The sequence below is a fragment of the Perca flavescens genome, chromosome 10 (genome assembly GCF_004354835.1).
Source record: "Perca flavescens isolate YP-PL-M2 chromosome 10, PFLA_1.0, whole genome shotgun sequence".
In the NCBI taxonomy this organism is placed as follows: Eukaryota; Metazoa; Chordata; class Actinopteri; order Perciformes; family Percidae; genus Perca; species Perca flavescens.
This window is the reverse complement of record NC_041340.1, coordinates 6080422-6094226: the sequence shown is the minus strand read 5'-3', so window position 1 is coordinate 6094226 and position 13805 is coordinate 6080422. Positions and strand designations below refer to the sequence as shown.

At 43.3% G+C, this 13805-nt stretch overlaps 1 protein-coding gene across 2 annotated transcripts in view; it reads left to right on the top strand.

Annotated features, from left to right (window-relative positions):
• Window positions 1–13805, top strand: part of ppargc1b (peroxisome proliferator-activated receptor gamma, coactivator 1 beta) — a 102843-nt gene that overhangs the window by 80348 nt on the left and 8690 nt on the right. For both annotated transcript variants that reach the window (XM_028589968.1, XM_028589967.1), the window contains 5 exons: window positions 6481–6606; window positions 8504–9557; window positions 9757–9802; window positions 12063–12127; window positions 13012–13648. In XM_028589968.1, coding sequence (XP_028445769.1) covers window positions 6481–6606; window positions 8504–9557; window positions 9757–9802; window positions 12063–12127; window positions 13012–13648 — 1928 coding nt within the window. The remainder of the gene's footprint in view (window positions 1–6480; window positions 6607–8503; window positions 9558–9756; window positions 9803–12062; window positions 12128–13011; window positions 13649–13805) is intronic.

The following is a 13805-nucleotide window of genomic DNA, read 5'->3' as shown; positions in this document are numbered from 1 at the left end:
AAATAATTTTGCCTCATTTAAATAAGTTTCATAATGATATTTCCAGACTTCTAAAGATCTTTTTTAGATTAACTTGTATAAAAAAATGCAATTTCTCAAAACTCAGTGAGTCTCCAGTAGTTCCAGGACCTCTAAAAGAAAGCAGACTATTTCACTTTACCGTATATAAATCATATCTGTCTGCATCATAGCTCTGTTTCCATTGTGTATACTATCAGTAGCAAAAATAGCAACCTAACATTCACATCCACTCACACAGAAAAGCCTGGTGTAATAACATTATCATGTTTACTCTACTGAAGCTGCCAGCTGTGTGTGTGTGTGTGTGTGTGTGTGTGTGTGTGTGTGTGTGTGTGTGTGTGTGTGTGTGTGTGTGCGCGGGCACGCTCCATCCCTTATTTCCATCAGTTGAGTGGTTTACTGTCACACCACTGCTGTCACTCATGTGCTCAGGCCTGTGTGAGTGTGTCGCTGACCTCTTCTGGTGAGAACTGATACTGCAGGATGGGTGTGAGTGTGTGTGTGTGTGTGTGTGTGTGTGTGTGTGTGTGTGTGCACACGTGTGTGTGTGTGTGCGACGCCGACACGCCGTGCCTCTCCTTTCTCATGCTCTCCCTCTCACTTTCTCCCCATTATCTTAATCTGTGTTGCGTTTGCTTACCTTGATGTTACCCTTGTTGGCATGCAAGGTTCAAAGTCTGCCTTTAACTCCAGGAAAACAGAGAGGCGCTGAGGCACACTGTAACCTTCCATCCAGTCCCCTGTACATGCCAATCCTATTAGTAGAATAAATAAGATATGATCAAAGACATTTTTAAAGGAAATCGGACAATTGAAAATGTATTTAGGAATATTAATAATAAAGTTTAGGAACAAAGATGGGTGACACAACCAACATAAAATGTCTTAGGAACCCATTGGCTGTCGGTCTGATGAAGATCTAGCCTCTGGGGGCAAAGGTCAGTATTTCAGGGGTTCCGGTGTAGCCTGCGGATATCCTGGCCAAGACTTCCTGTTCCGTGTGCCATTGTTTACAGTCTCATTAGCAACTTGAGACACGAGAATGGAGATGAGAGTTGAGAGACTAATACTGTATTGATCATCTGCATATGAATGCAAATACATAAAAAAAAGCTAATAAAAAGCTAAAGCGCCATCACCTTTATGTAACCGAAGGCCACTCAAACATGTTTGGTCATAACTATTTGGACTACAAATGAAAACCAGAACGCTTCCGATACCAAAATGTTTTCTCGTTGCTGCAGATTCTGCATTCAGATGCAGATATCTGTATATAGAGATTACATTATGCAATTGCACCTCCACTTTTTCTATACAGTATATATGTGTGTATGTGTGTGTGTCCCACCACAGAACAAGGCCTGCATTGATGCTGCCAGTGGAGCTCTGGAAGGCGTCCAGAGTAGAGTAGAGTGTTTGAGGAGGCCCGGGTGGTGTCCGGGGGGAGACTTTCAATGTTTCACACAGACACAAACCTTCAGTCTCCTCTTCACTTTCCTCAATGGGACTCACAGAGGAGCATCAGCACACGCTCGGAGCCAAGTTGGCTCGCCCACAAAGGGCCGTGGTGGTTGCATTGGTGATGCAGGCAGTCATCCTGTCACTACATTTGACCCAGATAGTATTCTGTGGTTACAGCCAGCTCTGTTGGGTGGTCATGTTTTACTCATTAAAGCATTCCAGTAATATACAACGCTAGTGTTGGTAATAAGCTATGACCCCTGGACAATGATCTGTAGCTTCATGGCAAACGACCACCATTAGAACCAATCTGTTGTAGTTGTTTAGGTTTCATGTCTCATCAGTTTGATCTATTGCTTTCCTCTCTATAATGTTTCACATTATTATCACATAAAGATGCGTGCCAACAAGTGGTATTAAAAACCTGTCTTAGATCTTTGCAGTCCCCCAAATAAAGTTGAACTAGAGGTGAGTCCACAGGTTTGATGTATACAGCATTTATAGATGTTTTGGCACCGTCATTGAGGTCCAGTGGATGATTAAATAGCAAAGTGAATGGCTAAATATATAACAAGGGGGCTGGGTAATCCCAAACATGAAATATTTGTAGTGTGCTTAGTATATTGGATATTTAAAAGATCTGAGTTAGCTGAGCAGATATTAGTTAGCTACTGTAAAACACCAACATTATACCATGGCCGTGGGAAATACTGGTTTCTGATTGGCTCCAGTTCTTGTTTCCAAAGATTTTCTCCACTGTAAATTCCCATATCAAAAGGTTTCTTTCTGTGACATTCTCATTGTTTCACAACATAGAAACACAGATGTTTTTGGAATAATTGAATCATAATCATGATTTTATTTTAATTATTATTTATGTTGGTGCTATTGGTTTTGAATAGTCATTCTTTGTTTCTGACAAAGTGTTTGGTATGGTGGCTATTAGGGGTGCACGATATTGAAAAAAATGTGATATTGCGATATCGATAATGAATATTTCGATATCGATATTAATTTTGATATTTTTAAACATATGTAAAATTAACAAAGTTATGGGAAAACGCATCAAAAATAGATTTCATATTTCCCAGTGCTAAAACGATACATTTAAAATGTTGCCTGAACTGAAAGAATTATATATATATTTAAAATGTAATGATTTATTAAAAATGTAATAACAATAACATATAACAATATCTTATTTCACCAGTAAATTCCTGTTAACGACACAAAAAAAAACACTGGCTGGGAAAAGGGTATTTTACAATTACTTTGAATGCAGCACGAGGTTGGCGAGGCCAAACCTTATATATATACGTCAATGGGCCAAACACTGTATGGGAAAGCGTATTTTACAATTTCTTTGAATGCAGCACGAGGCTGGCGAGGCTCAGTCTGTGCTGTTTTTCAGACAACGGCAGCTACAGTCTGGTGTTACAGTTCTCTCAAGTGAAATACAGACACACTCTTCACCGTTTAGCTGTCAGCATTTTAACCTCATTTTTACTCGGTTAAAATGCTCGGTTAGCTGCTAGCTAACGGTAGGCTAACGTTACCTGCTGTCAGGTGTAGCGCTAACTAGCTAACGCTAATGCCAAGTTTGTTAACTAGCCTCCCGTGCGGCAATGTTTCAGTTGAGTTCCCCTTAACGTCCATTTTCGGATCTTCAGAGAGAAGCGCAGGCATTTAAGTGACACCTAAATAAGGCGCTCCACGCAGCTGATGTTTGTTTATACTTCTCCGCTGGTGTGTGGTAGAGCGAGAAAGAAGTGAGAGAGTGAAGGCGTTTTTCTTTGGAGTGAGTAGCGACTCTAACGTTATAGTGAGAGAACCAAAGTGGTCTAAGGAAAGCCGTTCCACTCCCCATCCAGCCCCATTGTACCGGATTTTGGTTGCAGTTCCACCAGAGTTCCACTGGGAGTGATCGCGGTCCAGTGCAAAATGAACGAGACTCTATGGAGCTAGACGGCTAAATGTGTCTCTTTCGCCTGATTGTCGTTGAGAAACCTCAGATTTGATTGTAGTTTTTGCAAGTTCAACATGGGTTATAGGTCAAAAGTTGAATGAACGAGTACTTACGTCCTTTTGATTTCTTAAAGGGTGAGTCGTTGTAGCCCATAACACGCTAGCATTCTGCTAATGAATGCTGATTGGTCAGTGAAGGACTGATTACGATCGGAGATCCCGCTTGACGGCATCCGAAGCAGAACCTGAATATCAGAGTGAATATTTTGGTGTGGTCTTTAAAACATTAGCAAACCTCTTTCTAGCACATAGATTGACAGGGAGAGCCTAACCTGTCAGCTGTGTTGTTGATGCCTCGAGAGAACAAAAGAAGCGACTCAGAGCTCGCCGTAAAGCAGTATCTCCGGCCGTATATGTGTATGACGTCATTGACATTTTAAAAGGCTTTTTAGAACAAAAAAGCCACTTTAAAAAAATCTAACACACAGCAGTGTGTATTTTCTTAGCCTCCCCTTTCGAATGCAACATTCAAATTACTAGACAAAAAATTATATCCTGAGAAAAGTGGATTCTGAGGGGTATAGCTCCATAGAGCCCCATTTATTCTGCACTGGCCTGTGAGCGCCCCCTATATGGAACTCTGGTGGAGCTGCAAGCAGTTTCTCCTCTTGTTGCTTCTATACTCTTTGTTACATGTCGGGCGGGATGCAACGTAAACAAAATATCGCGTAATTAACGCGAGACTTCCGGTATAATATCGCGCAATGTGATATCGCGATAACGATATTGAGTCGATATACTGTATTGTGCACCCCTAGTGGCTATAGCTCTAAATACTGCATTACATGTTAGCCCCAGGTGCCTCTGCTATGGTGAAAAAACAAGTCAGAAACACAAAGCAGAGCTGTAGCAACACAGCAACATTTTTGCTGAATTCAACCACAGTTGCCCCAAAATCTGAAAGTGAAGTGATTTAAACGGCAAATGAATGTATTTTTGGGTTTCTACTTTAGCTTCCACTCACTGAAAGCGACATACACAAAAGACATTAAAGCTTGGTGATTGTTTTTTCAATGTTGGAATACACATTGGTAGACATAGTTAACTCCCTTCTTTACAGTGTCACATACAGTCCTTCTACAGTCTTCTTTTTTAAGTGTCTCATCTTTTTTAACTGATAATTCAACTGGGAGTTTACACATTCATTACACGTTTTAGATGTGCTTACGTAACCCCGGACAATGATGGTGAGCTTTTACTTACAATGACACCCGGAATACTTTAACTCCTTACTTATCCAAACACAAAATCAGCAATGGATTTATCATGAGAATTAATCTTTTTCCTCACTCTCCTTGCTAGAGTGTACAAACACAATCTGTCCGTTTCCCTTGAGACGAGGGTGTCCAATATGGCTGCCGGAGGGTGTATTGCATTAAGTGAAGCCTCAGTGTGCAGAGACCTTTGCTGTAAATCATTTGGGAAGCCCTGACATATTCCACTGCTCCAATTTTCATTCCCATCACATCTGTAGTTTCTACACCATCGTCTTCTTCTGGAGAAAACGCTGCGCAGCTTAGTGGGGGGGATTTTCTCCTTAAGCTGATTTATATCAGCTGATAGCCCTGTTATGAAGCTAGGCACTGGAATAAATGGATGAATAGACGGATGGAAAAAAAAACAATGAAATGACAGTGGGGAGTTCGGAGCGTTTGTGTTAATATCCATTTGAAAGGTAATATCCTAGGAAGGATTCAGGAGGGGGTTTGTTCTCTTTCCTCTCTGTGCCCTGTATTACTGTTTGATCTCAAGGAAGGAGGGTATGGAAAGAAGAGAGAGGTAAAAGTCAATATTAAGGGGGGGTGTATGGAGAGAAGGAAAAGTACACAGGTTTAGATGATGGTTGCCAAATGTTAGAGATGGAGAGAAAGCATGAAGATGAGAAATGGGAAGGGAATGGCAAGTAAGAAGGCAAGGTAGCAAATAGGGCTGCACGATAACACGTGCGATATCCGATAATGTTGTTGAATATCACGATAACGATATTACATGCGATAAATAAAATAAAGTGTACTCAATTCTGCTGCTTTCAGTATTCTGCCAAAAATACAACAACCTGCTTTCATCTGCCCTGTGAAAACAAAGGCCTTAAAATACCCCCCAAAAAATGATATATTGATATTTTTTCAACTAACACAAAAAAATCTTTTGCAATGTGTTTATCGCGCCAGTTGATATCCCAATGACGATTTTTAAAAAAGAAAAAAGAAATATTGTGCACCCGCGCTTCATTGAATTTCTTCACTTTGACATTCAGAGCACTGGGCAGAAATCACATCGCGTCAACACCCGCCATGGGCCATCGCAATGCTTTGTTTTAATTAAACAGTCGGAGCCCAAAGCTGTATGAATGAAAACAGAAAGAAAGAGCTGGAAGGTGCTACGAGGATTAAATGAAAGGAAGAGAGGATGGAGATTGGAGGTAGAGAAAGATAAAAGAGGGGAGAAAAGTAAGATTGAGAGGATGAGATGGAAAAAAAGGGTTCTTGTTGGTACAAGAAGACATCATGGAGGAATGAGAAAGTGACCAGGGATTGATAGAAAGACAAGACTTCAAGGCTGGAGGAAAAATTGAGCAGCAGAAGTCATATTCTGTGTTATTATAGGGAAAGCAATGGCGGAATCCAGCTCTTTAATGGGAAATGTGAATGTGCCACGTAGCTGTCAGCTTTAGTGATGTGATAAATGTATAGTATCATAACCTCATGGCGTCTTCTGTACGCCCTTCCCCTGTACAAATATGCATCTGCAGGAAGTTAACAGCTGACAGAATATAGATTCAAAATCGGAATGAAAGGCGAGGAGTTTGGAAGGTTTCCCACTTTGGTCCTCATAAAGGACATAATTACAAGAATAAAAGCATGTCCTCTTACTGAGAAAGAAATAAATACCATTGCAAGTAATATGTTGGATGCTAATCTGCAAAGTGCAGCCGCCTAACTAACTTCTTCTTTCCCCCCTCTTTCTCACTAGCTAAAGAAGCTGCTGCTGACGCCTCCCAACGTGCCAACGGGCATCGACGCACACAAAGATAGAGTCCAGGGGCATCGCTATAGCAACCGAAGCCTGCAACTACGGCCGGTCAGACCTCTGGTCAAGGTGAGGCACGGATTACTGTGAATACCTGCTGATTAAAGGTAGATTTGGCTGGTTTTCATAAGGTGGTAGTTTAATCTAATGTTTTAAAACGTTTTTTCAAACGTACTCTGGCTTTCACAGACTGAAGTAGAACTGGAGCAGTCTGTTCTGCCCCCCACTCTCTTTATTCACTGGTTAACACCCCATTCCCTGTGTCTTCTGAAGGCTAGCGAGATAGCAAAATTGGATTTTCCAATCACAATTGTTGCCAGCAGTTTAGACATTAATGGCTGTGTGTTGAGTTATTTTGAGGGCACAGCACATTTACACTGTTATACAAGCTGTAAACTTAATACTTTACATTGTAGCAAAGGGTAATGTCTTCAGCGTTGTCCCATTAAAAGATATAATGAAATATTTACTAAAATGTGAGGGGTGTACTCACTTTGGTGAGATACTGTATATATATATATATATATATATATATATATATATATATATATATATATATATATATATATATACACATTTTAAATGATAAATCTCATTTTAGACGAAAAACTCGTGGAGCCTTCAAGCTTGCAGAGACCTTCAGCTGCTGCACATGATGTATCTGGTGTCAGGAAGAGAGGACATTTACTATGGCTACTGCTGTATGACTTAGCAGTAATTGGATAGCTAGTAGCATTGTGCTTCAGAAAGTGGTCATTGATTACAACACCAGTCATTTATCTTGTACAAGCATAAAGCATGGTGAGCCTTCACACAGCCTTCTGCTCCGGCTCAAGAGAGGAGGATACCCACAGGTCGCAGCGCGGGGATTAGCCAAGCCTGTATCCATCGCATGCCATTCCTAACCTCGCTGTTGCTAGCAGTGTGTGTGTGTGTGTGTGTGTGTGTGTGTGTGTGTGTGTGTGTGTGTGTGTGTGTGCGTGTGCTTGAGCTTTAATTTGAGAGGAGTGTGGCTTTGCTGTGGCAGATGGCGGGAGTATTGACTGACAGGGCAAGAGGGCAACAGTGAATCATAGTCTCTCTTCCTCTTTATGAGCAATATAGAATCGGCAATTTCATCACAGCTGCACACTGATTCATCCCTCACAAAGTCGTAAGCAGAATATACTGCTGTGTGCTCAGTGTTCCTGTATCCAGCAAAGGGAATGGAAGATACACTCCTATGTTCTTGAGTTCGTTTTTTTGTTACGTTACGTGGTCCATTTGTCTTGTTCATGACCGACCTGTAGACAGTGTGATGAGACATTTCCACAGCTACGGTGGAGTTTGTTAGAAAATGAAAAATGTTTCATCTAAAACATTGATAGTAAATGTCAGGTTTTAGTGTCAGTTCCTCAGAGTCAAAGGTCGAGGGCTTTTTTCTAAGGTTGCCATTTTGTATTGATGTCCTTGACTGAAGCCTAAATAGATGTGTTGTATGTGTTTTTTTTTTATCTATTAAGCTCAGGAGCTGGAAAACCCCCAAATGATTGTAGTTATATTTAGATGTTTTGGTACTGATCAAAATGTCTGTTAGAGTAACTTGCCAGGCTAACCAAATAAGGGTTATTTCACTCCCAGTCTGCATCCATTGACTTGCTTTTGCAGCATTAAGTTATTGTAGTCTAATCTTCAGTCCTCACAAAAGCTTAACAAGATCAGGGCTACAGGTCTAGATTCTCTCCATTTGCCCTCCTCTTGCAAAGTCAGACCATTTATCTATTCATTTGTTTAAGGGCTCCTTATTGTCATAACACCAGCATCAGAGCTTGCTTACATTGCCAACCTTTTTCTCCATTTAATAATAAAACAAATTTTCTATTCATGTGACTGCAATTGAAACATTTGCATTGTGGGCTAGATGTTTTTGTAGTGTGAACAAAGTCTCACGCTGGTATTCCTGTTGGTGTTTCTCCCCCCCCCCCAGGGTGACCTCCGTCAGGAGCGGAAGCCCCGAGCAGTGCGTCCAGCGGGCCGCCTGTGCACCGAACTCCACCGCCACCTCACCACCGCCCGGGACTCGGAGGACACCCCGGCCCCGGACACGGAGGAGGACGAAGAGGACGAGGAGAGTGAGTCGGAGGAGGAGGAGGAGGAGGATGAAGTGGAGGAGGAAGAGGAGGAGTCTTCCAGCAGCGAGGTGGAGGGTGTGGCGGTCGTGGCTGCCGTCCCCGCTGAGCCAGCCAAGCCACAGTTTAGCTCAGAGAAGGAACTGCGCTCCGTGGTGGAGCTGATCACGTACATGCACACCTACTGCCTGCCCACGCGCAAGCAGCAGGGCTGGGAGCGTAAGGACCGGGAAGCCCCGAGGCCTCGGGCCAGACCTGAGGCCTCCCGCCTGGCCCCCACAAACTCTCACAGCAGAGTTGTTTTGGTGGCTACTCCTGGGACCAGTGGGGGTTTTACTGGGACAGGCGTCAGTGCCCCCAGGAGGCTCCCCTTTGCAAGGCGAAGGGAGATGAAAGCCAACTCCCTTCTGCGTGAGCTCCTGCAGCAGAGCAGCTCTTTCGATGTGAGCAAGCCTTACAGACTGCACAGCCCCCCGTACTCCCACAGCCCTAACAGAGTAGGAGCATCTACTCCTTCTGCCGCGGCAAAATCAGCCTCAACCTACTTCCCCAGCTCCAGCGCCCCTAAGGTAGAGCTTCGTAAAGACTCCTCTTCTCACGAGAGGAGAAGCTGCTCCTCGGAGGTGCCTCAAAGCCCAGAGGAGACCGCAGAGGACGGCGGCTCCTTCTCGGTTCGGCGCTCCCGACGCCTGGCCTCCTTCCCCAGCCGCTTCGCCAAGAGGCTGCGGCCTGGACGGGCGAGGGAAGGAGAGGGGAGGGACAGGGAGGAGAGGGAGGAGGGACGAGCAGGGGTCAAACTCACGCCAACCCAAGCAGGAGGGGGGACGACGACGACGGAGAAGCAGCCAGAGCAGCTAACGCCGGGGGACGGCAGCGCCGGTACAACGGAGCCGACCGAACCCTGCTGCCACGGTGAGATGGATAGGAACGATGCAGGCTCCATTCATACCACTCAATGTTCTGATAATATCAGACTTTATTTTTAAGACTCTGATTATAACCCATAACTTTCCAGACACTTTTACACTCATTGTTAAGAAGGGAAAAATCAAAGAGACACATATCTTCCATGTTGTGCATGGTTGTAACTGGCTTTTTATTCTGATTGCAGAAAAGCGGGCCTGCCTCTGTCTGCCTCTCAACCCCAAGTCCACTGGGTGAGTTTCTCTATGTAAAGTTCCTGCTGTGTTTTATCATACAGTAGTAGCTTGGTGCAGCATTATGCAGCATCTAGTCTGCAGTAGCAGAATACTTAATGTTAAGAATTGCGGAAGCATCCTTTAATGAATGTCTTTTCCCGGCCCTCTTACTGAACAGTCAGTTGTTTTCGGAAACTGTACGGAAACAAAAATATCTATTACAGTAGTTCATAACCAGCTATTTTGTAAGCTAAAAAGAGACCAACAGTGTAGATTTTTATAAATAATTTATTTTGAAGATGTAGCAGAAGTTCACCTGTTGTAATTCTAACCAAATACTCCAAAATGTCTTAATTAAAGTGCTAAACCTGTTGGTGTGCTGATTTCCAGAAATCACACTCTTCTTGTTATTTATTTTGCAGAGCAGACAGGTGTAAGGTAGATGCCTCATGGGAAATCCTTCAATGACAAACATATGCTTTCATTATAGTGAAATGTTATACCTGGCCTTTAATGTAATCTGCCTCTTAAAATTCATACTGCTAACTATTTGTACTTCACAACCCATTTTGAGACAGGTGTTATTAAATTACCTCAGCAAAAGTTAGTTTTGAAAAGAAAAAAAAAAAAAAGTCACTATAGGATCCGATAAAAGCAGTATATTGTATCTTTAATAACAAACTGCATCATGTAAAGGATTCCAGATAAGACCAGCAAAGTATCAATGTCAGTAGAAGATGACACTGACGCTAGCTTATGATCCATTTTTCTACTAGTTTGTGACCCAGATTTTGGTAATTAGAGCCAAAGTGGAAGACATTAACTTAAAATGGAAGCTCATATCGCTCCAGTATTTGTATGCACTTAAAGTTAATGCACAACAGTACTCCAGGTAGAGTTCCCCCACTTAGGGTCTGATATAAAGTCTAAATGGATTCAGTGGGAGCTATTGTTCCACGTTGCTGAGGAAACCCATTGAACACCATCAGAATCGTTAATTCATGAGTGTACTGAGCCAGGAACCGATTCCATTAAGGAGCCGAGGATTGTTTCAGCTGTACTAATCTAATGCCTGTAAACATGTCAACTACTGCGTTAATAATCGTTGCAGTAATTTGAAAAATTCAGCACTAATTGACTTGATCCTATTTGTGTATTTGTTTCATTGTCTAAATTATATAATCTAATGCTTCACAATGTGGCAGCAGTCCCCAATTCATTAATTAGAGGAAAAGCTAAAACTAAGTTAAGACAGCTGAATAGACAATCCAATACTTATGAACATCTTGACATTTAGCATACAAAAGTGCGACAGAACTATCTGGACCAGCTTAAATTGTGAATCTGGAAGCGCTGTCAGTGGTAGACGTGTCACTTAAAAAGTCATAAGGGAGAAAGAATTTGACGTGAAAGAGACTGGATTCATTAAAGCATGGTTTGCAGTCATGTTATGTATAATCTCATAAGACTGTATACTATTTGGAAATTGTAACGACATAAGCCGGCCCCCAAATTCAGCAATTTTATTCAAAGATCCCTATTTAATACTCCAACTTTGATCTGCGCCAGACAGAGTGCCCCCACCGCTCTTTACTTTTCCAAATGAACCTCCCCACCCATCCCTCCTCAGACCCTGGACCTTCTCCAGCTCCATCCAGTTACTAAGCTGGATGTGTTTCCTGTACTAACCCCTGGCGTCAGTCCATCTTCTAAATGAATCTGTCTTCTGAAGTGCTCACCAAAAAAGAAAGAGTTGTGTGTTTAAAAAAAAAAAAAATATATATATATATATATATATATATATATATATATATATATATATATATATATATATTTGACTCTCCTGTTCTCTGTGGAGGGTAATATCCCGCCTGAAGCCAATCCACTCGGCACCACTCCTGCCTTTCATGGCAACTGGAAAGAAACAGAAACAGACAGCCAAAAATAGAAAGCAGGAGAAGAACAGGGGAGAGGACAGCGGAGTACATATGGTTGTTGTGATAAGAAATGAGGAGTGGCGAGAAATGCCACTAGCATTTACAAGGAGAAACATAATTCAAATTCAGCAGACATCAGCTGAAAACTGTGGCCTTTTTTATTTTAGCAGGGGCAGGGGCTTTTACTGGGAGCCCTTTAATGCTGTTATTGGATTCCTTTTGGCGTGGATGTTTAAAAAATACAACTGATTCCAGCATGACACAGCAAACCTTAATCTCTCTCTCTCTTTCTTTATCTCTCTCTCTCTCTCTCCTTTGATCTGTTGTCTCTTCTCCACCAGAGAGTCCCAGTACAGCACCAAGCCTTTTGAGCAGACGCTGGGTGTGGATCTGTGTGGAACGGCAGGTAAATCCATCTCATGTTTTCTCAATTGTTTGTTTAAATATACGTTGATGTCAACAGGTTACAGCTCTAAAGACGCGGGCATAAGGGACAGGGATAGTGGGGCCAAATCTTATTTGGTTTGGGACTAGAAGTAAGAGGAAGCCGTGCATCAGCATTGTCAGAGATACAGTAGACTTTTACGAGACAGATGAGAAGATCGATACCACTCTCACATCAATACGGTAAATATGGAGCTGGAGCCAATAGCGTCTTAGCTTAGCTTAGCATAAATACTGAGCAAATGGGGAAACCCATGGCTCTGTCCAAAGTAGGGCTGCAGCTAACGATTCTTTTAAATGTCGATTTATTTATATATTTTTTTTAACCTTTATTTAACCAGGTAGGCCGTTGAGAACAGGTTCTCATTTGCAACGGCGACCTAGACCTGGATTAATCTGTTGATAATTTTCTCAATCAATGGATAAGTTGTTTGGTCTATAAAATGTCAGAAAATGGTGAAAATGTGCATCAGTGTTTTTCCAAAGCTCAAGAGGGCATCCTCAGATGTCTTGTTTTGTCCACGAGTCAAAGATATTTAGTTAACTGTCAGGGAAGAAACTAGAACAATATTCACATTTAAGAAGCTGGAATCAGAGCGTTTTCTTTTCCTTTTTTTAAATAAAAAATTACTCAAACCGATTAATCGTTTATCAAATTAGTTAGCAATTCATTTAATAGTTGACAGCTAATCCTGTTATCTTTGCAGCAATAGTCCAAAGGTGACAAATGTAATCACATTTGTCAATTGTTTCATAAAAAAAAAAATAAAAGGGGAGGTTATGTTGCTGGACCATTTGTTGGCAGGAAGCAGTGCTCACCAGGGTATCCCTTCCCTCCCCCCTCAGGTCTCACCCCTCCCACCACCCCGCCTCACAAGCCAGTGGAGGATGAGCTCTTCAAGCCAGCCGAGGGAGGAAAGGGAGGTGAAGGAACGGTTGGCGCCGATGGTGGCAGCGAGGCCTCAAGCACCAATGCCGGCATGGCCGCGAGGGGCTCGTCCTGGCTGAGCCGCACCCACCACCAGCGGAAGCTTCCAGAGCAAACGGAGCTGTACGCCCAACTGCGGCGCATGGGCCAGGCCGGCGACACCGACACCCACTGCGCCTTTGGGGACCACGACTACTGTGCGCTGAGCCTCGGGGAGAGCCGCAAGCGCAGCGCCGCCATGCTCGGCGCCATCTTGGAGGCCCAAGGAGGGAGTGATGGAGTCGGCTCCCAAGCCCCCAAAGCTGCCGACGATCAGGTATCGGATGGAAACGGAAAGGAGAACAGGGAAAGGCTGGTGGTGTCGGAAATCGCGGAACTGCTTGAGCACCACACGCCGACGCTGGTGATATCGTCATCGCCGCCGCTACACTGCCAGTCGGCAGCTGCCACGCCGCCAGTCTCCGAGGAAGAGGCGGAGCGCTCGTCTGCGTCTCGCTCCCCCTCCCCCATCCTCCACCTGTGCCCCGACTCCCCCGCCAGCAAGACAGACTCCAGGTGAGACCGAGAGACAATGAGCGCGGGAGGAGGGGAAGGAGAGGTGTGAGAATATGGGTCAAGGAGATGAGATTAACAATGAAATGCAGTGGGAAGATAGAGAGGCATGTGGCACAAGCAAGGAGACAATAAGAGTAGAACACGGTATTAGAATGAG